This window comes from Siphateles boraxobius, unplaced genomic scaffold, assembly GCF_051911475.1.
Source record: "Siphateles boraxobius isolate OS27281-9 unplaced genomic scaffold, OSU_SipBor_1 8, whole genome shotgun sequence".
Classification (NCBI taxonomy): Eukaryota; Metazoa; Chordata; class Actinopteri; order Cypriniformes; family Leuciscidae; genus Siphateles; species Siphateles boraxobius.
Window position 1 is genome coordinate 35,343,074 of NW_027509208.1, and position 27,638 is coordinate 35,370,711.

The 27,638-nt window shown below is 39.0% G+C and overlaps 1 protein-coding gene across 8 annotated transcripts in view; it reads left to right on the plus strand.

The window, feature by feature from the left end:
• The window catches only part of LOC143729200 (uncharacterized), an 87,906-nt gene that overhangs the window by 41,847 nt on the left and 18,421 nt on the right, over positions 1-27,638 (plus strand). For 4 of the 8 annotated variants that reach the window (XR_013199954.1, XM_077220320.1, XM_077220322.1 and 1 more), the window contains exons 15-20: positions 7,961-8,068; positions 9,862-11,508; positions 12,375-12,497; positions 12,740-12,868; positions 14,924-15,116; positions 17,600-17,724. Coding sequence is in view for 6 of the 8 variants with exons in the window: in XM_077220320.1 (XP_077076435.1) it covers positions 7,961-8,068; positions 9,862-11,508; positions 12,375-12,497; positions 12,740-12,868; positions 14,924-15,116; positions 17,600-17,724 (2,325 nt within the window). In the remaining 2 variants the exon portion in view is untranslated. Of the gene's footprint in view, positions 1-7,960; positions 8,069-9,861; positions 11,563-12,374; positions 12,498-12,739; positions 12,869-14,923; positions 15,117-17,599; positions 18,070-18,529; positions 20,146-27,638 lie in introns of those variants that run through there. The other 4 variants (XR_013199955.1, XM_077220321.1, XM_077220319.1 and 1 more) reach the window with 3 other exon arrangements.

Below are 27,638 nucleotides of genomic sequence, written 5' to 3' on the forward strand. Positions count from 1 at the left end.
TGAAATATCTATATACAGACACATCTGTGGTCTGTGTTATTTTAGTTTAAATGAGTCACTTAGCTTGTATTAAGGTGCTCTTCGGTCATTTCTGACCTAAACTTTTTTCGTTTAGAATTTTTAAAAATCACAGCTTCATCGGAATGTTACGAAAGTTGGTAACTTTTATGGCATTAGGTATGTGATCACACAAAAAAATTTAGGTCATGATCCGAGCAGGCTAAGTGGTTGTAAAAAAAATGGTCACTTGTACTCTTCGGTCAAAAATGACCGACCATAGGAAATGAATGGGAAATTGACAAACACAAAGTCTGAGAATTTTTGTGTGTACAATCTACAAATCGGCCACAATGCAGAAAAAAAGTGTTCAAGAATGAAGGGGTGACGCTCTAAAACACCAAGAGTGCAAAACAGACACACACACACACACACACACACACACACACTTTATACACATACACACCAATGAATTGTGACTGACCATAGGAAATTAATGGGAAATTGACAAACACATTCTCTACAAATCGGCCACAATGCAGAAAAAAAACATCAATAGTGAGAAACATTACATAATTAATTATTATAATTAATATATATAGTAACTTTTCTCTTTTTGTTTTTCTGATTTAGCTACTAATGAGGGTTTATCACATAGATCAAAACTGTTTAATGAACTTAAGCAAACATTTTACCGACTTTTGATTTTTTTAGGTTTTATTCCCCCAATGCTGGCGCTTTCTAATAATTATTCAAATGACTAAAAAATCAATCATTGTCTTTCATTTCCCACACAAAAAAACAAATAATCTTATGGTTCTTATCTGAGATGAAGTTCTGTCCCGTGAAAAAAAAAGTTTCGTAACTTGATGAAAACATTGAGTGCGTTGAAATTTGATGCTATGAGAAAAAACATTGAGTGCGTTGAAATACTTCTCTCTTCTTTAGCATTGTCCATTTGGATTGAGCTTAAAACCCCAAGGTTTCTCAATGAGTCCATCAAGGTAGCCATCAAGAAACATAAGCTCCCACTACCCAAACTGACTTACTACTTCATGTCAGCTTTTTCCTTATATGCCAAACAGGTGAGCCTATATAGCGCCCTCTAATGGCTTGTAGTCTTTCTACACCATTCCATTCTTACACTACAAAATAAGATATTTCATTCTGTTACATAATATATATATATATATATCTATATATATATATATATATATATATATATATATATATATAAAAAAAATAATAATAACATATACTAATATAAATAATAATAATAAGCTGTGAAAGTATTACCGTTTATTTTTTTTATTGAATTGTAATGTTACCTGTAACAAAATGCTTTCTCTGTATTCAGGTTTGACTGTAGTAAAAATGCAAAAACGTGTACACTTCACATCAAATTTATTAATTTTTTTTCTATAAACCATGGCAAAAAGTATTTGAGAATTTCAAAAAAATACATTCAAATCCACATCTTAAAATTAAGTAATTTTGTCCAAAAACAACTAGAGAATTCACAAGCCTCTCCATTGAGAGCTATACAGGCATCTATTGGTTACACCATGAAATGACATGTTTAATGTTGTTTTCTCTCAACAGATGGCGCATATCTGACTTCAAATATTGGATTTAAAGGGGTGGTAAAACGCATTTTTTCGAAGGCTTGTTTGTGTTTGTGGGGTGCACTGTAACCTGTTCATGCTTCGTTTTTTAAAAATTGCATTATTTTTCATATATTTTACCTTTATTCTACACTGCTCTGTCCCTCCTTGTAAAAACGGTCTGATGGTTTCCTGGTTCTATGAAGCCAGTCCCTCAAAAAACTACGCAATGGGCTCAGATTGGTTAGCTGGCCCAGTGTGTTGTGATTCGCTAACTGACTAGTGCACATACTCCGGAAACGTCATGCCCCGTACCTTTACCGGTAGCCTAGTTTGTGCATTGTATTAGGCCAGTGACACACTGGCTGCGTGGCGTGAGCGTGGCGTTTGTTGTGTGGCGGCTGCGTCGCGTTTTCTGTGTCTTTGCACATCAGAAACGTGTCTGACGTGGTGCTGCTGACACGGATCACCCTTGTTCGACATATGGGAGACAGTTGTGGAAGCCCTATATAGCCTACTTCATGTTAAGCATAAATATACAGCCTACTGATAAAGACACTGTCAGCCGTATTGGCAGCAAAATGGGCTACAGAATATTTCGTTCTGTAATGACAGGTGCAATATTTGAAAATTGATTATTTTTAAATTATATTGATATCTGAATTTGTCAACCTAGACTTTCAACCATCAAAATCTAATTTATTAGTATGTATTCGTGTACAAAATAACATATAACATCTTTTCCTATTCTATTTTGCCTGGAAATGCTTCCAACACGCTTGCGTGTCGCGTGAAAAATAGGCGTCAGTTCTATTTCTAGTATGCACGTGTTTTCCGCGCGGCTCACGAAGGCAGTCTGCAAGCTCTAACCTGTTAACATGGGAGCCGAAATAAAAAAAAAGACACGCCCGCAGCCAGTATGTCACCGGCCTTATAAACAATGAAACGGTAGTGAAGATGATCGAGCAGAACCTGTTCAAGAATGGCTGTTAAACGACGTTTCAGAAAGGTTTGTTTTTTGTTCTCTCATTACTTTTTAGATGCGCTGTTATTTAATTGTACTAATTATTATAGAATTACAAAAAAATAAGCTTCATAAACAAGAATTTCATATACAGGTCCTTCTCAAAAAATTTGCATATTGTGATAAAGTTCATTATTTTCCATAATGTAATGATAAAAATTAAACTTTCATATATTTTAGATTCATTGCACACCAACTGAAATATTTCAGGTCTTTTATTGTTTTAATACTGATGATTTTGGCATACAGCTCATGAAAACCCAAAATTCCTTTCTCATAAAGTTAGCATATCATGAAAAGGGTCTCTAAACGAGCTATTAACCTAATCATCTGAATCAACTAATTAACTCTAAACACCTGCAAAAGATTCCTGAGGCTTTTAAAAACTCCCAGCCTGTTTCATTACTCAAAACCGCAATCATGGGTAAGACTGCCGACCTGACTGCTGTCCAGAAGGCCATCATTGACACCCTCAAGCAAGAGGGTAAGACACAGAAAGAAATTCCTGAACAAATAGGCTGTTCCCAGAGTGCTGTATCAAGGCACCTCAGTGGGAAGTCTGTGGGAAGGAAAAAGTGTGGAAAAAAACGCTGCACAACGAGAAGAGGTGACCGGACCCTGAGGAAGATTGTGGAGAAGGACCGATTCCAGACCTTGGGGGACCTGCGGAAGCAGTGGACTGAGTCTGGAGTAGAAACATCCAGAGCCACCGTGCACAGGCGTGTGCAGGAAATGGGCTACAGGTGCCGCATTCCCCAGGTCAAGCCACTTTTGAACCAGAAACAGCGGCAGAAGCACCTGACCTGGGCTACAGAGAAGCTGAACTAGACTGTTGCTCAGTGGTCCAAAGTACTTTTTTCGGATGAAAGCAAATTTTGCATGTCATTCGGAAATCAAGGTTCCAGAGTCTGGAGGAAGACTGGGGAGAAGGAAATGCCAAAATGCCTGAAGTCCAGTGTCAAGTACCCACAGTCAGTGATGGTCTGGGGTGCCATGTCAGCTGCTGGTGTTGGTCCACTGTGTTTTTTCAAGGGCAGGGTCAATGCAGCTAGCTATCAGGAGATTTTGGAGCACTTTATGCTTCCATCTGCTGAAAAGCTTTATGGAGATGATTTCATTTTTCAGCTCGACCTGGCACCTGCTCACAGTGCCAAAACCACTGGTAAATGGTTTACTGACCATGGTATTACTGTGCTCAATTGGCCTGCCAACTCTCCTGACCTGAACCCCATAGAGAATCTGTGGCATATTGTGAAGAGAAAGTTGAGAGACGCAAGACCCAACACTCTGGATGAGCTTAAGGCCGCTATCGAAGCATCCTGGGCCTCCATAACACCTCAGCAGTGCCACAGGCTGATTGCCTCCATGCCACGCCGCATTTAAGCAGTCATTTCTGCAAAAGGATTCCCGAACCAAGTATTTAGTGGATAACTGAACATAATTATTTGAAGGTTGACTTTTTTTGTATTAAAAACACTTCTTTTATTGGTCGGATGAAATATGCTAATTCTTTGAGAAAGGAATTTTGGGTTTTCATGAGCTGTATGCCAAAATCATCAGTATTAAAACAATAAAAGACCTGAAATATTTCAGTTGGTGTGCAATGAATCTAAAATATATGAAAGTTTAATTTTTATCATTACATTATGGAAAATAATGAACTTTATCACAATATGCTAATTTTTTGAGAAGGACCTGTAATCGTTCTAACAAATTATACTACAGTCCTCAAAGGGATTTTTTTTGAGTGAAGACTGCGGATCTATAGTGATCGTTTCTGACTGTATGGCACCATTACTTTTGTATTTTTAGAACGATTGTAGCCAAATATTTGTCGCTAGAACTATTAACCCAAAACGAACACTAAATATCGGCCGCCAAATCAAACACAGAACCCTGTTTAGCATGCCTGTAGATAAACAACCGATAAACAATACATAAAAGCTCTAATCAAAGAATAATTTACACTAATTCCAAGTTCGCTGTTGAGACTAAAAAAGTTTGTAACGTTAGGTGTTTGTCGGATATCGTTAAGTATGAATGAGCATTTAACAAACTGTTTTGCAGAGCCAAACAGCGTTGTCATTTGTTTACTTCCTTGCTACAACGTACAATTAACAATACGAACTATTACAGGAAAACACATCACGAAAAATAAATCATACTTACAGGTTGTGGCCCGTAAACAACAGCTTCTGTTCTTAAAGTTGGAACTGCTCCATCTTTCAGGACAAGCCGATGTGCGAATCATGCATTGAGCTTGCGAAGATTGTGAAAGCTTTCCTCCGTAACATGTGCAGCACAGAGAGCGAGATTTGGGTCATAATTATGAGGGACCGAGTTAAAAATAAATTAACCATTGATCCCTAACTCCCTCGTTCCTAGGAAGCCTGAAAAAAGTGGACCTGCAACCGAGATGAAAATAACAGCAGCGTTTCGACGGCATTGCGACAACTCATCTCCAAAAAAGCAATATAAAATGGCCCCGCCCCGCTTAAGTATTCTCAGAGGAGTGGTTTATGTAAATAATGGGATATGCTGACGTCAGCAACTCCCGAGGAATGTCGTGTAGTCCAAAACCGGTCGTTTGCTGTAGTCCTTAGAAATTGAATTTTTTAAAAGCAAATATCTCCCTTTGCTTTGAACTTTGAGCGCTGCAACTTTGCAGATGTTGTTTAGGCTCAAACAGCAACATTTCACGCTAGCTAAAGTTAGAAAAGTGAAATCGTGTTTTACCACCCCTTTAAAAGGTCTGGTCTCTGTGTTAATCTTAAATACTGCAATAATTGAAAAAATATTTTTAAAAATTAGGAATTTTTTTTTTTGTATTTTCAATGGCAAAAATGGACCATAAATATTAATAAGTAACATCAAATTCTCTCAAAATAAAAAATTAAAAAGAAAAACTATTATTGAACAAAAATAAATTGCATTGGTTTTACTGGGATGGAGAAAGTTTCATTTTTGAGTGTCCGGTCACATCTGACCGGGAAGATAACACGTGTTGTGTTATCAGCAACGAAGAGCACCTAAATTAAATCACTATACAAAAAAAAGAAAAAATCTAAAACTTGATAAGAAATAGTCTTTGAGATTGTTTAAATGTATATTCAAATCTACCTATAAAAAAAATTAAAGGTGGGGTATGTGATTTGCAAAACGGCCGGCAGACTTTGAAAATACACAACTCATAAGGTCCTACCTACTTGTCCTCCAACGCTGGCTCTGACTCCACCCATTCGAAAAACATGGACGCGCAATCAAGCACGAGCGAAAACTCAGATGCCCATACATAAATACAATCGCTCACATCAGCTTCCTCCCCAAACAGGTTGTTTAGCTAGCTAGTTCTACATATGGCTGGGCTATAACGTTAGAACAGCTACAATTCTCGTGCGCATATCGTCAGTAAAGACAGTTCCCTAATTAGTAGTAAATACTACAAGTTAATCGGCCTCTCACCTGTCAAGCAGAAAAAATGCCACAGCCGCATCTGTTGGTAGTCCTTCCTGGTCCTTCAGTTGCCGCCAACGTTGAAAAGCATCGCCTAGAATGACCCTTGTTTTAGACCTTTCTCTTTCGTCCGTTTTGTTCGCAATTGCTCTCTCGAATATAGATTTCCTTTTCTGTGATGGCGTCTTGTCTGACATTCTCCAAACGGAAGCAACTTCTCTCTCTCTCTCTCTCTCTCTCTCTCTCTCTCTCTCTCTCTCTCTCTCTCTCTCTCTCTCTCTCTCTCTCTCTCTCTCTCTCTCTCTCTCTCTCTCTCTCTCTCTCTCTCTCTCTCTCTCTCTCTCTCTCTCTCTCTCTCTCTCTCCCGGGGCGACTTGAACTTCCTGTGACTGGGTCACGAGCTTTGAGTATGCGCACGAACGGGACACGCACGCGTGGGGGAGGGGGGCATGGTAAGACAGTTTGAGTTATGCATTCTCTGTCCAATGATTCTAGACGGTCTTAAATGATTGGCTGGAGTTTTTCGAGTCCTGCCCGTTCCACAGATGATTAAATTGCTTCATTTTCATTTCAGTGCTTCTAATTTACAGGCAGGAAGTGGGTCAGGAATAGGATTTCAAGTGATTTGGAAAAAAATGGTTAAAGAAAATCACATACCCCACCTTTAAGTAAATGTGTCCATAAGAGCCATCTAGTGGTTACGACATGGTTCTACGCTTTCTCTTCCCACTTTTACCAGATGGCGCTAGTCTGCCTTCAAAAAACATTTTTTGAAGGCCAAGTCTCTATTTTAACCTAAAATACTGCTTTAAAAAAAAATGGACCATAAATATCAAGTAACATTAAAAAGAAAAAATATTATTGAAAAAAAATAAATTGCATTGGATTTACTGTGGATGGAGAAAGTTTCATTTTTAGGTGTCCGGTCACTTCTGACCAGGAAGAGAACAAGTGTGACTCGGAAACGAAGAGCACCTGAGGGTTAATACTGGTTTATTTATATATTTTCAGTTTAGTTTTTGTAATTAAATAGTTTCTGCCATTTGTGTATTTATATAGGTTTTTGTCCCTTTCATTGCACAGGACATTCACTGTTCTTGCTCGACTGTTTTACCCGCCAGGATTTTTTTTAAAAATTCCCTTTGAAATGCTTTGAGTGAGTTGTGAATTCAATTTATACTTTGTAACAAACAATCACTGACAGACATCTGCTTTCAAATGCTTACGTCAAGTAACCTTTATTTATATAGTGCTTTATGCAACACAGATTGTTTCAAAGCAGCTTTGAAAGGATAAACAGAAACATAAGGTGCATTGTGCTTGTTTATTCTGTAGTAAGCTTGCGGTACTCTGCTGTGACTAAGCGCTTAAATGCACTTAAATCTACAAATGCTTTTAGGATTTGAAATTAAACGTATTAGATGTTATATCAGACAGTTTACATTAAGTAGCTCTGTGCATTAGTGTGAACGTAGTCTATTAGACCCGCCGTCTGTCATCAGTAACAATCAAACTGCAATAATGTTGAGAGAATCTCACTGACCTCTTCTGGAAATCATTGATACTTTAAACCAGTTTAGTTTTCGTTGAACTAACCCTTTGTTTGGACTAAACCGCTCAATTCATATGGATTTGTTTTACCATCTCGTTATAAACTTTTTTTTTTTTTGAAGAGTCAAAGTGGTAGTTGCGTTGCTGTCAATGGAGGGACAGAAATCTCTGATTTCATCAAAAAGATAATTTGTGATTTCAGCTGAAAACCTGATATGTAACTTTTCTCCTTGGCTTGCAGTTAGCAGCAAAAAGTTGTACTTTTCACCTTGTCCTGCTCTGTGATCTTGCAGTTGAAGCGATTAACCTGATTATGATGTCTTGTTTTCAGGAGGAAGAGGATGTGCTTGCACAGGAAGTGGTACTGGATGAGCTGTTGTGGTCCAAGGATCTGCACAAACACTGGCCCGTATGGACTGAAGGGCACCAGCACAGTATGGTGAGTGTCTCTCGGAGAGGTCAGGAGGAGGTGACCATTTGGTTTCTGCATGTCGACTCCAAAGAGATTATTATAAAGAGAATGTGATTGCCTGAGAACCAAACGTGTTCTGACTAGGGCTGTGCAATTAATCGCAATCGCAAAACAAACGCGATTTGAGCATATGCTATTTCTGAACAGCATAAGGGTGCGATTTTTATTTATTTTAATTCAGAATGCTGCAACGTTCTTGTGCGAATGTTTAAGATGTTATCCAATCAGAGCTCACACAGCGCACCTCGCAAATTATGATGAAGCTGAGCGGGAGAACAGAATAGGCGAACTGGAGGAAGTACAATAAAATATGGATGCAGGTTAGAATACATATTATTTGGTGCAAAAATGAAATTCAAAATCAGTAGTTTGGGATTATTTTGAATTCAGGAGAGAGGATGTGTCACAGAGCAGGGTAATTTGCAAGACCTGTGAAATGATTATTGCAACGAAACGGGGCAATACTACAAACCTGTTCCAACACTTAAAACCACGCCATAAACTCTGATCAATGCATGTCACACCTTATGAGGCGTCACACCTTATGAGAATTCGGATCAAAACGGCATAAAGAAATTACAGACGGAATATCATATATGCAAAGACATGGTGCCTGCATGCATCATCAGTAAAGACGGCTTCCGAAGACCAATACAAACACTCGACAAAAGATACCAGCTGCCACCTCGCTCTCATTTCACACGAGTTGCTATTCCTGAAATGAATGATAAATGATAAAAGGCGGACGCTGGACTGAAATACTACGCCATGAGTTTAACAGTCCATTTATATAGCAATCTATTTTTTGGTTTTGATTTCTGTTAGTTTTGATTTATTATTATGACTGGACTTTAGGTTAGTTCATCTTAATTTTGTTGTCTGTTTTAAAGATACAATTTTGTTTATCAAGCAGTAGTACTGTAATAACTGTACAGTAATTCTATTTCATTGTTAAATGTGTGCACTGAAAACCAGTTTTGAAGTTTGTTTATTGTTATGACTGGAATTTAGTTTAGTTAAACTTAGCTTGATGAACCTAATACACTGTTAATACTGACAACATAAAAGAACTGACTTTAAAACAATGTTATTTCATTGTGAAATGTTTTATGCACTTGTGCACTGAATACATTTAGAATGTAGCATGTTTGAAAAAGCAAAAACAATTGCCAAAGTCGCAAATAAAATTGCAATTGCAATATTCATTAAAATTGCAATATGATTATTTTGTCCATATTGCACAGCCCAAGTTCTGACTGACGCCTGGTTACGCATTATAGGACTTTCCCTACAAAGCCATGTTTTATTTTTGTTTCTATAAATAACCCGAGCATAGAAATGCTGTATTTACTGTTCTCCTCTTAAAATCTACTGTATTTACTCGTCTCCTCTTAAAATCTGCGGTTTTTAATGCGATCTAATGAATAATGTGAACCGATATGGGATAGTTAGTGAAATAGTCAGCGTAATGTGAAGCTGGTTATAGAGCATAATAGTCTGAAGTTGTCCGATCTCAATTCGCCGAAGTTTGGGAGGTTTTCGTAATGTTTAACGGGCATTTAAAGATTGTTTGAATGAGATGCATGCATGGTTTCAGAATGCTGACTGTATATTAAAGTATATACTTTGCCTTTCTATTATTGCACAGAACTGTTAAAGACAGTAAATTAATGAAACCGTAGAATTGGTGTGTCTGTGCTCTCTGCTTTGTGTTAGGAACTAGGAAGTATGAATATTTGAACATTAACTTTTTGTTCCAGATGTCACCACAAGATCTGTCTGACGTGCTTGGATTGGATGATGTCCTTCAGAGTAAACTCTCTTCTTCAGACTCTGAGACTCTGAAAACTAATGAAAGCGACTCCGATGCCCCAGGATTGGCTGATGAAAGTCCATCAACGGGATTGGCTGATGAAAGTCCATCAACAGGTGAAAGGCCTGTGCAGCTGGGCACTAGATGTCCTGAGGTGGACAGAAGTGGGATCCTTCGAGAGCTTAGAGATCTAAAAGTTCTTGATGAGCAAATAATAGAGGAGCAGTTGAAACTGGAAGCGCTGCGCTACACTGAAACACTTCAGTCGGAGCAACGAATGCTGGGTCCTGCGACCATACTCAGCGCATATAGGGAGAGGAGGATGTTCCTGGCACAGCTGGAGGAGGAGAAACGGGAGGTGGAGAAGATGGAGAGAAGCCGGAGCAGAGAGATTGAGAAGGCGAGCAAGGCAAAGACGAGCTCAAGCAAAGGCCCCAGAGTTGTCAAGTGTTCGGTCATGGAGAGGAACTCGAAGCTAAAAGATCTGGACGGCGAGCTATTGAGGAACTGCAGGCCAGCATCTACCCGTCAAACTGAGCGTGCCAGTCCATCGCCTCCAGATCAAGCTGAAGTTGCCAGTCTCTCAGACTCCAGCTTGACTCCTGAGCCTTTGAGTTCAACTAGCGGGTCTGTTCCTAACACAAGCTTGAGTGAGATTGGGATCAGAGATCCTGCAGCTCCTGACTCCGTTCCCTGCTCGGAATCCCTTCAGGAAGCCCCGTCTTGTCAAGAAGAGCCTTTAGTATTGAGCAGTTTTTCTACTCCCGATCAGAAACTGGAAGCTATGAACGCCTTTGAAGGCCCAAATGCCCATCCTGAGCATCTCGAGGGTGAGACGTCTTACTGCGCCTGTATCAACGGTGGTGATTCTTACTGCGCCTGTATCAACGGTGGTGATTCTGCTGCGGATCAGGCCGAGACGGAGGCTAGCGAGGCCGAGACGGAGGCTAGCGAGGCCGAGACGGAGGCTAGCGAGGCCGAGACGGAGGCTAGCGAGGCCGAGACGGAGGCTAGCGAGGCCGAGACGGAGGCTAGCGAGGCCGAGACGGAGGCTAGCGAGGCCGAGACGGAGGCTAGCGAGGCCGAGACGGAGGCTAGCGAGGCCGAGACGGAGGCTAGCGAGGCCGAGACGGAGGCTAGCGAGGCCGAGACGGAGGCTAGCGAGGTGCCCTGGACCCAGAACAGCAGTGTGGTGCTAGATGCGTTTGATCCCGGAGGAGTCCTAGTCGCTCCAGTGGCTGCACCGCGGAGGGCCGTTCCTTTCGACAGCCGTTCTGAGAGAGGATCATCAGCTTCTGAACACACAGGCCATCGAGCACTGGAATCAGCCGCTCCCTCAGCGCCAGACACCTGCGCACAGTGCACATCTCAAGGCAAGCACATGCAGAACAATAACAACAACACCGCAGTGCTGCGCAGCGAAGAGACCTCGAGCTTCTCCCAGGATATCCCAGAGACACAGGCGCTGCCCAACCCAAACGAGGACGCCGGGGCTGGGCCGTGTGCGGGCCGTGTTTCCTATGACGGTGGAGGCTCCATGACAGCGGTCTGCAGATCTGCACTCCACCAGCTGCAGCTCTACACCTGTAGACAGGTGCGCACCAGGGTCTGGATGAGGGAAGCACTCTGCATTAGGTTATAGTAGGGGGTGTGTGATAAGTATCATCTATGATAATAGCATCATTTGTGTCGAGTATGCCCCTCACTTTGAAAACACTGGTTTTAGCGTAGTTTTTGTCCTGACTTAAGTCAATGGAGTTGGACAAAAACTATGATAAAACCTGTTGGAAAGCATCTTTTGCAGCGGTTTTTGTGCAAGCATATCAGTGAACACCCCAGACCACTTGGTGAGTTTCACGTCTTTGTAAACTAAAGTTTAATGCGTTTTATGAATGATTGTTCCAGTGCCCCTATGAAACCATTGTGGAGGTGGGGGGGGGTGCTACCACAGAAACCAAAAATTCTCGGGACAGCAGCATTAGTCCAAATTTCAATCTTATGCGTTCTACTTTTTTAGAAACGATCTTAAAACAGGGCTTTAAGTGTAAAATACCGAACTTACCCTTTAAATGATTAATTAATAAAAACCGTCGCTGTCAGACCTGAAGCAGTCAAGATACCAGCACAAAACCGATATTACAGATATATGCTGTTAATACCGCACACCCCTATTTGACAGAGGAATGACTTTACTGTAATTGAGTACAACTACAATTTGAGGCTCTGTTTTGGACTCTAGTGAGCTGCTCACTTAAGCACTTGAGGGATGTAAGGCTAGAATGCACTGAGTGAAGTTTAATTAATGATGCAGGTGTATACATATCTGCATCTCAAATTGACCAAACGGCATGATGCTTCAGTGCAGCGACAGTTCACTAGGGTTTGAGTTCTCTTCTGTCTACGTGAGACTGAGCACTGCTTGTAGATGCCATTTCTGGTTTCTTCCCTGTTCTGAGATAGATGAGTGATTATAAGACGCCCATCGTGCTTGACAGCGGGTCTGGTTTGATGAAGGCAGGGTTTGCAGACCAGGATCTTCCAACTACGGTGTTCCCGACGGTCATTGGCCATCCCAAATATGAGGTACTCTCTCTCTCACTGTTAAATCAATACCATAATGGAAAATTTTATTTTAATCTAAATGGTCTCATTTAGCAGATTAGATCTGGATGATGAAGCATGAAGTTATTATAAACATTAACATTTTCTGATATATTGTGGAAAGCACTAGTCGGACACACGGGCTGAGTTAGTCAAGGTCGAGCCAGTTTTATTTGTTTCCTCGTGTTTTGTTGGTCTGGACTGATGATTGTCTTGTTTTCCAGGAAATCATGAACTCTAGTGTGGACCGAGCGGTGTACATCGGGCACGATGCGCAGCACATGAGAGGAGTGCTAGCGCTGAAATATCCCATTAGGAACGGCGTTGTGCGCAACTGGGATGAGATGGAGATGGTGAGTGCTCTTAAGAGGAGGTTTCTACTACAGAAACATTTTTAATTTACCCTTCACTGCAGTATGTTTAGGTATTAGATGATGTTTGACTGACATGAGGGATTTTTGGGTGTTTGATCACAAATACTGCTGATGACATGAACGCTGCTTTGTTTGAGTAACTTGAGCTGGGATTTATACACGGCAACAGTACAGTATTAAGAATGGACAATAGCCCTCACATTTTCACTGGTGTATCAAGGGCAAGGCATTCACAGATTCCTATTGAAACGATTTACTTCTGTGGTTCACATGCACTCAGATAATCTGTTTATAATCAGATTGATGGTTCAGCTGCACTGAAAAGCCTTTATGTAAACACCTAAACAATCCCAGTTACATTCTGAGCGTAGATGTAGACTTGAAATAATTTCATCAACAGGGGAAAGTATGTAAATGCTTGAATCAGACTCTTTTCTCAGTCAGGGTCTCTAATACCTTGAGAACATGTTTAGCGTTGTTATATATGAACTGGCCAGTGAACGTGACGTGCTGACAGACCATGTGTATGTGCTGAAGTAGGGGTGGGCGATATGGCAAAAATATCATATGATTTTTTTTTTTCAGGAAAATCAAGATTTTTTTTTTATCATGATTCTTTTTCAAGTTGGTTTTACTATTTTGCAAGAAACTAAGCATTACAGCCAAACTAATGTCCCTATTTGAAAAACAAAGCCTTGGGTAACAATCTAAAATAACAAAGGGCAGACATTTAGGCCAAAGTGGCGACGATAAATTCTGTCATTTTCTTTATTAAAAAAATAAAGAACAAAGATGCACACTACACAACTTGATCTACTGTTTCTGAAAAAAATAAAGCACTGTTTATTTCATTTGTATGTGTATTTAACAGTAGCAGTGAAGAAGGTAATTAAATGAACAAATATGAAATTAAAACACAACATAAGAATTAATGTATAATTTATACAGTGAACTCTTAAAGGTACAATTAAAGTTCTCAGGGTGTACGTGCTCAGGAAAGCACATGTTAGAACAGCAACAGCACGCAAATGAAATGTTTAACCGGCAAGGCTTTCAAACACGTGCAAATGATGAGTTTTTGTGAATTGCAGTGTCCCGTATCTGCTTTAATGTGTGATGTGTATGTACACAGACTTTTTAATCGATATTGCACACCCCTACGTTGAAGGGTTGTTCGTTATACGTGTAATGCATGTGCAAACAGATTACAGCATTTAGGGTTCATGTAACTGCTCCCAAGGCATGTTTACATGCACTAATTTTCAGTGTTGGGGAACGTTACTTTGAAAAAGTAATGCATTTACAGTATTGCGTTACTCCCTTCAAAAGTAACTAATTGCGTTTCCGGGTTACTTTCGCGTTAGTTTTTTTCCACCTGGGTTGCCTTTTTTTAAAAACAAAAGTTCTACTTTTGGGCAAATGTAAAGACCCTTTCATACCAAAAGTGAAATAATCCTCAGGCTGAAGGAAATGTAAATTCACTCGTGTCCAGTTGAGGCTCGCTCTGGATAACAGAAGAATAGATGCAGGAGAAGAAAGTTTAACGCTTATGATTTAACTGAATCATCGAAGGCCCGAAGCAGGTACATATGTCAATAAAGAGAGATTAAATGCATAAAAATGTATGTTTTATTTAACATTTATTTAGTTATTGGAGGTTTGCATAGTATTCTGGTTTGGTTTCTTTTGCGTTTCACTGATTTTATTCATTTTTAGGAATGTGCAAGTGAGTTGAGTAAATACACACTCCCATTTAGTTTAGATCTACAATAACCAAACACACACCATGCCTCTGCACTTCGATTTGTCTCCACATTGGGACAGGAAAGCTGTCAGTCAATAAATGGGAAAAAGTAACTTGCATTACTTATTTGAAAAAGTAACTTGTAATGGTAATCCTGTAACTCGCATTACTTGTAATGAGTTCCCCTGGACACTGGTTGAGAGTTTGGTTAGAGCTGGTCAGATGGACTGAGGACTGATGATTGTGCTCCTGATCCTGCAGTGCTGTAGTGTCTCTGCTCTCGTCTGCAGATCTGGGATCATGCGTTCCAGCGTCTGTCAGTGAGTCCCGAGGATCACCCGGTGCTTCTGACCGAAGCCGCCATGAACCCGCGGCAGAACCGGCAGCGCATGGTGGAGCTGATGTTCGAGACCTTCAGTGTCCCGCTGGCGTTCGTGGCCCTGCAGGCGGTGCTGGCGCTCTACGCCTCGGGACGCACCACTGGTCAGTGTCTCTCTCTCACACACTCACACACTCACACACACACACACACACACAAAAACACAGACAGTCCCACTGGCGCTCTATGCCTTGGGATGCACCACCGGTCAGTGACACACACTTACACAAGAATAAAATCATAATTTATGTGTATACCATGATCACTTTACACGAACGCTGCTTCCTCTCCATCTCACTGATCAGATCTTTACGTTTTCCATTTAAATTTCCTGCAAAGAATTTCAGCCTTTTGTTTTCAGTGTTTAGTCAAATATGAAACATTCAGTGGCCAAAATGTTGGTGTATTTCTCATAAGGGCACGGGTCTCTGCCAGGATCCCTCTTATGAAGCCTCTGCGAACCAAGAATGTGCCAAATCTGTTAGAACGTTAGATATGTTAGTGTTATTTTTATTTTTTTTAAAGATCAGTTTCTTGAACCTTTTAAAATATTAAATCAAAAAAATCTAAAACATTTTTGTTAAGCATCATACAGTATATGATTCATCAGGTGTTTATTGGTCATATAATGTGAGTGCGAATATGGAGGAAAAAACAGCTCAGTTTTTAAATACTGAGCAAAAATGTGCAGTTTGCTGCAGATGCTGATATTTAAATGGACCGAAAGATTAGATTCTGATGCTTGTAATGTAAATCAATGCAATCTTTATAACAGTATAGGGGATACTTGCATAAAATGCACATCAATATCTGCCAATAATATGTCTTCGTAAGATGATATTTATATTTAAATGCTTAGTTTATGATCAGAGCTCTGTAGTTTTAAAACGTATAACAATGCAATAATGATGATTGAGAGATTAACAAACTTTCCTCAAAAGCCTGATCATATTTGAAACTCGTGATTTTTATAATAAAATATGTCTGGATAATAAAGTAAAGCTGCTTCTGTTCAGTTGAAATTAGGGATGCTCCGATTGATCGGACGCCGATCATGATCGGGCGATATTGGCTAAAAATAGTTTATTCGGCGAACCCTAAAAGCGCCGATCACGTGACGTAAATTACTCGCACGACTTTTTCCCACCTGCATGCGTGGCGCACGGGCACACAGCACCAGAGTGGAGCTTGGCAGTGGCAACATGAGTTCTCCTTCACCGGAACGAATAGGGAGTCTCCCAACGGATTGAAGCGCGCGTCCGAGTGAAGACCGTGCACCGCGCGAGCCACAACAGAACGCGGTATCTGCGCCACTGATCGCTGCGGCAATGAGCACTTTGATCACTTGATAAAAAAAAATTTCAGCGCTAGATCCCCTCTTATTTAACAAATGAACAAAATGAATGCTCTGAGTTAACTGGAGATGTTTTTATTTATTTGTATTGGTACATTCGTGCCGCGAGATGTTTCAAAAGTGGTGGTGGTATTTTATTTTTTTTGATCTGACGTAGTTGGTTCCTCAACTACATCAGATTCAGATTATTTTATTTAATGCCATGTCAGCATTCAAATTTATTTTCATGGCAAAAATTCAATTATAAAAATACAAATATCATATAAATACAATATATTTTTAAATGAACATATGATAAAAAAAAATCCAAAACTTTATCAGGCATAATCTCATTAAATATGTCCTTTAATGAAGTAACTTCATCAGACGTTCATAATAATAACAGAAAAAACTTGCCATAGTTTTGTCCTTTTATCAGTAGCCAGTTTTGGTGTAACAAGTTGTACATTTTGTTGCCAATTAGTAAATGTAGTGGGTGTATTAAGAGGCTACAATTTCCAAATATGCCTAAGTGTAACTTGATCCTCTCCCATTAGGCTGATCTGATGTGTGTTGATCTGCCTGACCCCTCTTTGTTTGGAATAATTTATTGTTACTCTGCCTTATTTGGGAAAGCTGGCCTACAGTAGCCTTAAGACATCTCATTTTCTAAATACAATTAAATAAACACATTTCGACAAATGGTGCAAACTCTGCTAGATTATAGATAAAATATTCCCATTCCCCTGACATTCTGTGATCGGCAGTGATCGGCAATCGGCAGATCATGATTTTGGTAATCGGTGATCGGCCCCAAAAATGCTGATCGGAGCATCTCTAGTTGAAATATAACTAACAATATCAAAGTTATTGTTGCATTTACTTGATAAAATCAGGTGAGATTTGACAGAAAAAAGACACGTGAAGCACGAGCTGGAGGATGTTTGTACAATTATACTGAAAGACTTTATTTGATAGTTTAGACTGTTTTATCAAGAGACCGAACGATATTAAATGATGAACATCTGATAAACCTGTCAGAGGCCTTAGCTAGTGCATCATATGATACATTAATTTTCTGTTTAGGGTAAAGTCATCTGAAACCCATTGAAGCGTCTTGTTTTGAAGTTGTTCAGTGTGATTGTTTTGAAGTTGTTCAGTGTGATTGTTTTGAAGTTGTTCAGTGTGATTTTGAAGTTGTTCAGTGTGATTGTGTCAGTGTGATGTCGTGCTGATGGAGGGGTGTGTGTTCAGGTGTGGTGCTGGACTCTGGAGATGGTGTCAGTCACAGTGTTCCTGTGTTCGAGGGTTACTGTCTCCCTCACGCCGTGCAGCGCTTCAACCTTGCCGGAGCCGACGTCACCATGCAGCTGCAGAAGGTCACACACACACGCAGAAGGACACACACACGACACACACACCAGCTGCAGAAGCACACACACCAGCTGCAGAAGCACACACACCAGCTGCAGAAGCACACACACCAGCTGCAGAAGCACACACACCAGCTGCAGAAGCACACACACCAGCTGCAGAAGCACACACACCAGCTGCAGAAGCACACACACCAGCTGCAGAAGCGCACAAACACACCAGCTGCAGAAGCGCACACGCACACCAGCTGCAGAAGCGCACACGCACACCAGCTGCAGAAGCGCACACGCACACCAGCTGCAGAAGCACACACACGCACACCAGCTGCAGAAGCACACACACGCACACCAGCTGCAGAAGCACACACACGCACACCAGCTGCAGAAGCACACACACGCACACCAGCTGCAGAAGCACACACACGCACACCAGCTGCAGAAGCACACACACGCACACCAGCTGCAGAAGCACACACACGCACACCAGCTGCAGAAGCACACACACGCACACCAGCTGCAGAAGCACACACACGCACACCAGCTGCAGAAGCACACACACGCACACCAGCTGCAGAAGCACACACACGCACACCAGCTGCAGAAGCACACACACGCACACCAGCTGCAGAAGCACACACACGCACACCAGCTGCAGAAGCACACACACGCACACCAGCTGCAGAAGCACACACACGCGCACCAGCTGCAGAAGCACACACACGCGCACCAGCTGCAGAAGGACACACACGCGCACCAGCTGCAGAAGGACACACACGCGCACCAGCTGCAGAAGGACACACACGCGCACCAGCTGCAGAAGGACACACACGCGCACCAGCTGCAGAAGGACACACACGCGCACCAGCTGCAGAAGGACACACACGCACACCAGCTGCAGAAGGACACACACACGCACACCAGCTGCAGAAGGACACACACACACACCAGCTGCAGAAGGACACACACACACACACCAGCTGCCGAAGGACACACACGCACACCAGCTGCAGAAGGACACACACGCACACCAGCTGCCGAAGGACACACACACGCACACCAGCTGCAGAAGGACACACACACGCACACCAGCCGCAGAAGGACACACACACACGCACACCAGCCGCAGAAGGACACACACACACGCACACCAGCCGCAGAAGGACACACACACACGCACACCAGCCGCAGAAGGACACACACACACGCACACCAGCCGCAGAAGGACACACACACACGCACACCAGCCGCAGAAGGACACACACACACGCACACCAGCCGCAGAAGGACACACACACACGCACACCAGCCGCAGAAGGACACACACACACGCACACCAGCCGCAGAAGGACACACACACACGCACACCAGCCGCAGAAGGACACACACACACGCACACCAGCCGCAGAAGGACACACACACACGCACACCAGCTGCAGAAGGACACACACACACGCACACCAGCTGCAGAAGGAGCTACACACACACGCACACCAGCTGCAGAAGGAGCTACACACACACGCACACCAGCTGCAGAAGGAGCTACACACACACGCACACCAGCTGCAGAAGGAGCTACACACACACGCACACCAGCTGCAGAAGGAGCTACACACACACGCACAGCAGCTGCAGAAGGAGCTACACACACACACACACACACTCTGCTGCTGCAGCACGCGCGCGCTGCAGAAGTTGTGCTCTCTCGCTCACCACACACACACACACACGCGCACCCACACTAACCTGACCCCTAAACATACCCAAAAAGTAAACTACACAAGTAAAGACTAATAACTCCAAAACTATTGCAAGGAGAGTCAAAAGGTAGCTTTCGTTTGATAGAACACTTAAAATTTTAGAAAATATAAATTACATTACTTTTGGACATTCTAATGCTGTGAAACTGCTGAATAGACATGCGAAATCATAATAAAAATTATAGATATTTTTATATAATTTGATATGCAATAACTCAGGAAGGAAATAAGGTACGGGGAAAAGTTACAGCATTTGGAACCAAGACGGCCTTTTTGTTCAGTCATTGACGCCCCCTAATGGACATTTTTTTAATTATTCCTCCATGAGGAATATTTTGTGATCAATGCAATGGATTGTTTATTTTGGGCTCATTTTAATTGTAAGAATCTGCTGTATATACTGCTGTGCCATTTTCAACAATCTGTGAATGTTTCATGAGCTGTATGATGTTTTTGACTTTGCAGTATAGTAGGGATGCACCGATACCACTTTTTTCAGAATCGATCCGATACCAAAAACTCAAAGTATCGACCGATGCCGATCCGATACCAACAGTTTTTTTTAAAGTAGAATTTATATAACTCTCTTTGTGTAGAACTGATAATCACTCTTTTGTGTGTTAAACACAATCTACTTAATACAGACAACTTCATTATAAAGAAAAACAAATCCAAAATATATATGATCATAATCTGACAAAAATGCTTTTATAAACTAAATTTTACTGCTTAATTATCCACTAATCTAGTCTAGAAGAATCATAAGTCCACAATAATTGTATAAAATCTGAACATTTAGTGAAAAAAACAAATAAGAGACAATGAGTGTAACACTAAATCTGGTAAAACGTTACACATTGCTCTTTGTATTGTAAAATACATTCATGAAAGACAAGGTAACAAAAATCAAAAAGATAAATTATTTTATATATAGCTATAGGCTACTATACAATTGAGACATTAAACAGGAGTAGTATTACGATTCGGCTTATGTCAAAATGATTTATGACCCTATGATTGACAGGTGGGCGGGGCTAACCTTTGACCTTCCGGAGGATGTTCCGGAGGTCCTTTGATGTAGGGATTAACCTTTGACCTTCCGGAGGGGTTGTTCCGGAGGTCGCTTAATTTAGGGATTAACCTTTGACCTATCGATCGATCAAGTTGACAGTACATTCCGGAGGATGTTCCGGAGGTTCGTTAATGTAGGGATTAACCTTTGACCTATCGATCGATCAAGTTGACAGTTGTCTTTGCCCTATTGACTTTTGTATGATATATGAAGTTGCCAGTTGTCTTTGCCAGTTGTCTTTGCCCCATTGATTTTGACCTATTGACCCCGGGGGGAAATAACTTCTTGGTGTGGGAAATCCCCTCCGTGTCGGGGTGAGAAAATAATTTTTCTAATGTCGCATATAGATTAAAATAGATTAGAATTACAAAAGTAAAATCATCTTACCGTTTCACTATGGTGAAGAATTGGATTAAAGTTGACAGTCTCCGCACTGTGTGTGTGTGTGCGTCTGTCTGTGAGTGTGTGCGTGTCATCCGATATCCTGGCATTCCTGAGCACGCTATATAAATGGGGATAGTGAGAAAATATCTTCCAGTAACTAAAGTTGAAACACATTCTGTTCTTTAAAAGTATATAAATGAAATGTACATTTAGTCATTTACAAATACCTTACACTAAAGTAGATTTGAAAAACATTCATTCCTTTAAAATAAATATCTTACTGATCCAAGTATTTAAAAAATAAAATCATCTCACCGTTTCACTATGGTGAAAAAAGCCCCCATGTGCGTTTCTCTCACACTCCTTGCATTTTGACAGTCTTTGAGCTAAATGTGTGTCTGTGTGACACATGATATCCTGGCATTCCTGGGTATGCTATATAAATGGGTATAGTGAGAAAAATATATTTTTTCTAATAATGCCAAATACCTTACACTAAAGTTGAAAAACATGTAGCCTACATTTAGAAATATAATATTTTTCATACTAACTAAAGTTGAAAAATCATACTGTTCTTTAAAAGTATATAAATGAAATGTACATTTAGTCATTCACAAATATCTTACACTAAAGTTGAAACACATTCTATTCTTTAAAAGTATAGAAAATATTTTTTTTCAAAATAAAAATCATCCTCCATGTTTTAGAGATACATACAGGTTATGAATGGGTTTACAAAAATAAAATCATCTTACTGTTTCAGAGAATTGGGTTAAAGTTGAAAAGTTGAAAAGTTCCCCGAGTGATTCCCTCTCACACCCCTTGCATTTTGACAGTCTTTGAGTTAAATGTGTGTCTGTGTGACACCGGATATCCTGGCATTCCTGAGCACGCTATATAAATGGGTATAGTGAGAAAAAGTTTTTCTAATAATTTCACATATTTTACACTAGAGTTGAAAAACATTGATCTTTAAAATGGTTATAAATTTTAGTCATTTACAAATATCTTACACTAAAGTTGAACACATTCTGTTCTTTAAAAAGTATATAAATGATTATAAAAAATCTTTTAAAAACAAAAATAAAATCATCTTACATTTTAGAGAGTTGAAGAAGTAAATCCCAACACATCATTGTCCATATAACGTATGAATGTATTTACAAAGATGCAATAAGTTTAAAGTTTTGATACAAAATATCCCCGAGTGTTTTTCTCCCACACTGTGATTCAGAGTGGAGGAGGTGTGTGTGTGTGTGTGTGTGTGTGTGTGTGTGTGTGTGTGTGTGTGTGTGTGTGTGTGTGTGTGTGTGTGTGTGTGTGTGTGTGTGTGTGTTCAGCCAGCAGTATGAGACGTTGAGGATGTTTTGTTAGTGTTAATCTTAAAAGTTAATCTTAAAAGTTTAAAAATAAAAGATAATTTAAATTCAATTCAATGAATTATTTAAAGTCTTAATAAAAACGTTGTAATACAGTCGTATCTTCTATTTATCTTTTGAAGATTACTGTAATGATTTTATTTAACGGTGACCTAAAGTATAATTTTTATTAATATAGCCATAATGATTTTTGTACTGTAACAGCATATTTAATCCCGTACACAAACACGACCATCACAGAAAACAACATCTTTACATTGTTTTTACATACATTGCACTCACACTAACTCAGTTCCATAAATTAACTAATCTCCATATTTAAATTAAATGATTATAAATATAGAATAATAACAAGTATGTTACTAAAATGAATTCAAACAATTTAAACATAGTTTTAGCTAAATGAATTTATATAAAAAAGTATATAAAATTACCTTACATTTTCATAGTGCCGAAGATGTAGTTCTTTATGCAATGATAAAAACAATCCAAAGTCATAAACAAAGCCCTCCTGGTTCCTTCAGTGATAAACTACAGGGTGAAATGAATGCATGACCCCCGAGATACAGGACAGATGAGCCTCTGGGACACAATTTCATAGCATATGTAAAGTTAGTCTGCTTTCCAAAGTTTTATTCATACTAAATTCATTTTCAAAATCTTAAAAGCTTAAATTAGATCTTTTAAAATTAAAAGACTGTTTAAATCAAAGCTTTAACGTTTTATTAAAATTGTATCTTCTATTTATTTTCTTAGAAGACTTATGTATGATATAAATGATTTTACATAAATTTAACCTAAGCTATTATTTTTACTAAAGCGTCTGTTCAAAAAATAAAGCAAAAACCGTACTTTGGTATCTTAGACAAAAATATTTCAAACAGTATTTTTTGTCCATGCCGCATGAAACATGTTGTCAAAGTTTGTCACAATGTTTTTTTGTAGTTGTTGTTTTTTTGTTTTTAAGAAATCCCAGGACTCTACATTGCTCTTATTTAGATTAAGTTGTATCATTTAGAAAACCACTGTACATTTTCAGAGACGCGATGTACCTTTTTGGTCCATCACACAGCATATTTAATTTTACTCCTCTTAATTCAAAGCATGATCTTACTTTTTCTATGGTAGCTACATGATCTATTGCACGTATAAGGTGTATATCATTTTTTACTTTTCTTGTATCTCCCAAACTATCCTTAATCAGTGTGGAAACACACAGGGTGAAACCCTTTACTGAGAATATACTATCGGTTATCTACTCAAAATATATGTAGAACTTTAAAATGTTAGCATTTGTTGATGCGACAGTTTGTCTGTAGGCTGCATGAACATATTGTCTACTTTATGTATATTTAATGTCGGTCTATCATCATTTTGTAAAGAAAAATACTGTTGAAATAAAAGATTGTACCGCTTAACTCATCATTCTTTGCGACCGTGTCGGAGCTTTGGAGTTTCACAATTTTATAATAAAATGGTATTATAAGTCTTGATTCTTGCGCATTAATAATTTAATGAATAAATACTAGATGAGAATATTTCAGAGATTAAATATTTCAGTGAGCCTGTGGATTTCCCCATCCCATCATGCTGTATAGGGGTGTACATTTGAAATAAAACGTTATTTATGTGTTTTAACAGCAAGATAAAAACATGTTAATGTTTATATTTAAAAGAGTTTCTGATATGTTAGTGTTTTACCATAAAGTGTAGACCATGATAATAATAATTAAAGCGGTTTTAATCATTATAAAAACAACTACTTTGGGGATGCATTGGATGCGACAAAACCAATAAGAATCTTTACCGAGTAAAGATTTTGTAAAAGGTTATCTTATTAGATATATTTGTAAAGGTTGTTGAACACTATCCCTAAATAAACGAAACAATTGGATTATTTGAACTTAATAGTTTTGGACTAAATTAAGAATGTTAACCTGATTCAACTAAACTCATTCTTTGTTTCGGTGTATTTTTAAAAACATAGATAGATCTACATAGATGTTTTACACAAAAAACATTTCAGAGATCCTTGTGCGGTGTTCTGTAGCCGCATAAAGGGGTAAAATATACATTTAAGCGCTATTTAAAACTAGGATGGTATAATATACTGTAAAATACTGTAAAATATACTGTAAACCATAAAATATAATGTAAATGTCTCAAGCGAAGATGATGGTTTAAACCGTCATTTTATTAAATCACGCCAATTCATGCGAATACTGTCAAATATGAACAAAGAGAAGACATAGAGTTGACTAACATTACCGCTAACTGTAGGAACCAGATATCCAGGGGGAAAGTGTAAAGAAAAACACCATACAAAACATTACAATCACACCCGGCGATACGATAAGTGTTACGATAGTGTTGTTCAAAATGAAACCGCGGTAAACAATTTAAGAACCCTAGAGCTGTTAAACATGCGGTTCAATATAAACAAGAATCCATCTCTAATGCGACTGAGCTCGTTTCACATATAACTGCTGATAGTTAGGTATAATCGTTAGATAATTTATCAAACAATTGAAATTTACGATATGTTAAAACATTTTGATGATGGGCTTGCACAAAGCATTGACCAGCTCCTTGGCAATGCTTTCACAATTCACACAGTCAAGCAGTTCCCTCATCTTCATCACACAGTCCAGCAGTTCCCTCATCTTCATCACACAGTCCAGCAGTTCCCTCATCTTCATCACACAGTCCAGCAGTTCCCTCATCTTCATCCGGCGTGTTGGATTCGCTCACACATTTGCAACTGATTCATTGTGCAAGTCAAGATCGTCAATGATTGGATCAATGTTCTTCATATTTTCAACCAACTGACTGGTGTTTGCTTTCAGAAACCCTTGATGATCTGAGAATAGAAAAATAGAAAAATTAAAACAGGAAAAGGAAAATGAAGGCAAAATGGGGAAAGAATATAAAGATTGAATCTAACCTTGTATTGACCTGTTTCTCTTCTTTCCCAGTCGCCCCTTTTGGACAGTATTTGGCTTTGATAAAATCTGTAGTAAAATAAATAAGTGCCGTAAAATAAAAGGCTATAGTTACAATTCTGAATAATCCAGGAGCATGACACCAGATAAGATAAATTCATCATGACTTAACTTGATTCAATAGTACCAAAATATTTCAAATTTGTACATGATACTGTTAGATCAGAATGTAACTTTCCTTAAAATTGGTCCCAAATAGTTAACTCGGACTGCTTAATTAAGATTAATTTTATACATTACATAGGCGAAAAACTGTTTTAATAGTTTTTCATGCATCACACTTACAATTTGCCGGTACATTTGATTCGTCAGAAGTTATGTTGATCTCAAAGGGGGAGCCATGAGTTAAATCAGTTATGATAGGCGAAAACACATGGCCGCCATCAGATGAAGAGATTTTGCCTGTTTACATAAAATATCTGTCAGTTCATCTGTCAATTGTTCATTTATTTTATTATTGCAACCATGAATTGAGTTAATTCGTCGCTTTGATAAAATCATCAGTAAATAAAAGGCTAATGTAGTATAGTAAAATAATCCAGGAGCATGACAAATTTGTACATGACGCTGTTAGATCAGAATGTAAATTTCCAATTGGTCCCAAATAGTTAACTCGGACTGCTTAATTAAGATTAATTTAATACATAGGCGAAACTGTTTTATTACACTTACAATGTGCCGGTACACTTGATTCGTCAGAAGTTATGTTGATCTCAAAGGAGGAGCCATGAGTTAAACCAGTTATGATAGGCGAAAACACATGGCCACCATCAGATGAAGAGATTTTGCCTGTTTACATAAAAAAATATCTGTCATTTCATCTGTTAATTGTTCATTATACACCCAATAGAGTACCTGCCCCCTTTTTCACAGTCGCTGGTTACCGGAAGTGTTTTTACTTCCAGAAAACGCCTGTTGCACTCTATAATGTTTCTCATTAAAAATAAATATAAACCACACTAACATGTTACTTGGATGTCCGGTTGTCCTGCAGTGTTTGCTGTCTCTAGAGAGAGAGAGAAAAGGAAAGACCATGTTATTTTAAATGGAAAAAATCATGCAATCATCCTATAGGCAGTAACGCAGTTCATTACAGTACAATGATGAAGTTTACAGTTCTTTTCCATTCAGGGGAGCATAATATCATAAATATTGAACCATCTGAAAGAAGACGCTTGACAGTGTCCCAGCGTCAGAATGTATAACTAAATTATGAGAATGTGAAAAACGCTAGGCTATATAAATAGCTTTGACTTAACTTTTATATATTTTGGTTATCACATTGTGCCATTCATATTTACAGCTTACATTTTAAACAATTTTATCATGCAAAGTGCTAAAAGTTAAAATCAAAGACAAAGTAAAGGAAGAATTAAAAAGTAGCCTACCGAAATTTAAAAAGTAAGTAACTGAAGAGGAATAAAATACAGATTAAATAATTAAATAGGCCTATGCACATATAACCATGTTTGACTCAAATAATCTAAATAAGATTTAAAACTGAATAAAAACCAAAACATTTATTTTAAAAGTCCTTTATGGAAACCCCGCAGCGGCCAACTACAGTAAAATGTGCTTGGATGGGGGGGAATATATATATATATATATATATATATATATATATATATATATATATATATATATATATATATATATATATATATATTTCTGAAACATATATGATGCCAAAAACATTTGATATAGAACATATAACAATGTGTAAGAGCAACAAAGCATGCTAGAGGGTAAGCTAAACAGCAATAGTACGTTTAAAACACTAATGAATTATACCGTCTTTTCCTTATGTATAAACAATCTTTTTAAATAAAACACCGTAGCATAAATGAATTATAGAGACAATACTCACTTTTAGACATGTCTTTTGATGAGGTGGTAAGAGGAGTGAGGGTGCAAAAGTTTTTGGTCCAGAAATGATTTGTCTTGACTTTTTATAAAGAAGAGGCTGGGCAAAATACTCTTGGAAAACGTCAGAGCTGCGTGTCCACAATGTTCTTTCAGTTTTTTTTTTTTTTTTTTTCAGGTTACACATGGCAATAAATTACTATAGCCGCTTAAGGACTAAATTGTTGGGTCTTTAACAAAAAGCCTCCAAAATGGAGGAGGTCAAAGGGCATGTTTTCCTGCTATATAGTATCATCAGCTGCTCTCCCAAAGGCTGTTCATGCAGCCTACAGACAAACTGTCGCATCAACAAATGCTAACATTTTAAAGTTCTACATATATTTTGAGTAGATAACCGATAGTATATTCTCAGTAAAGGGTTTCACCCTGTGTGTTTCCACACTGATTAAGGATAGTTTGGGAG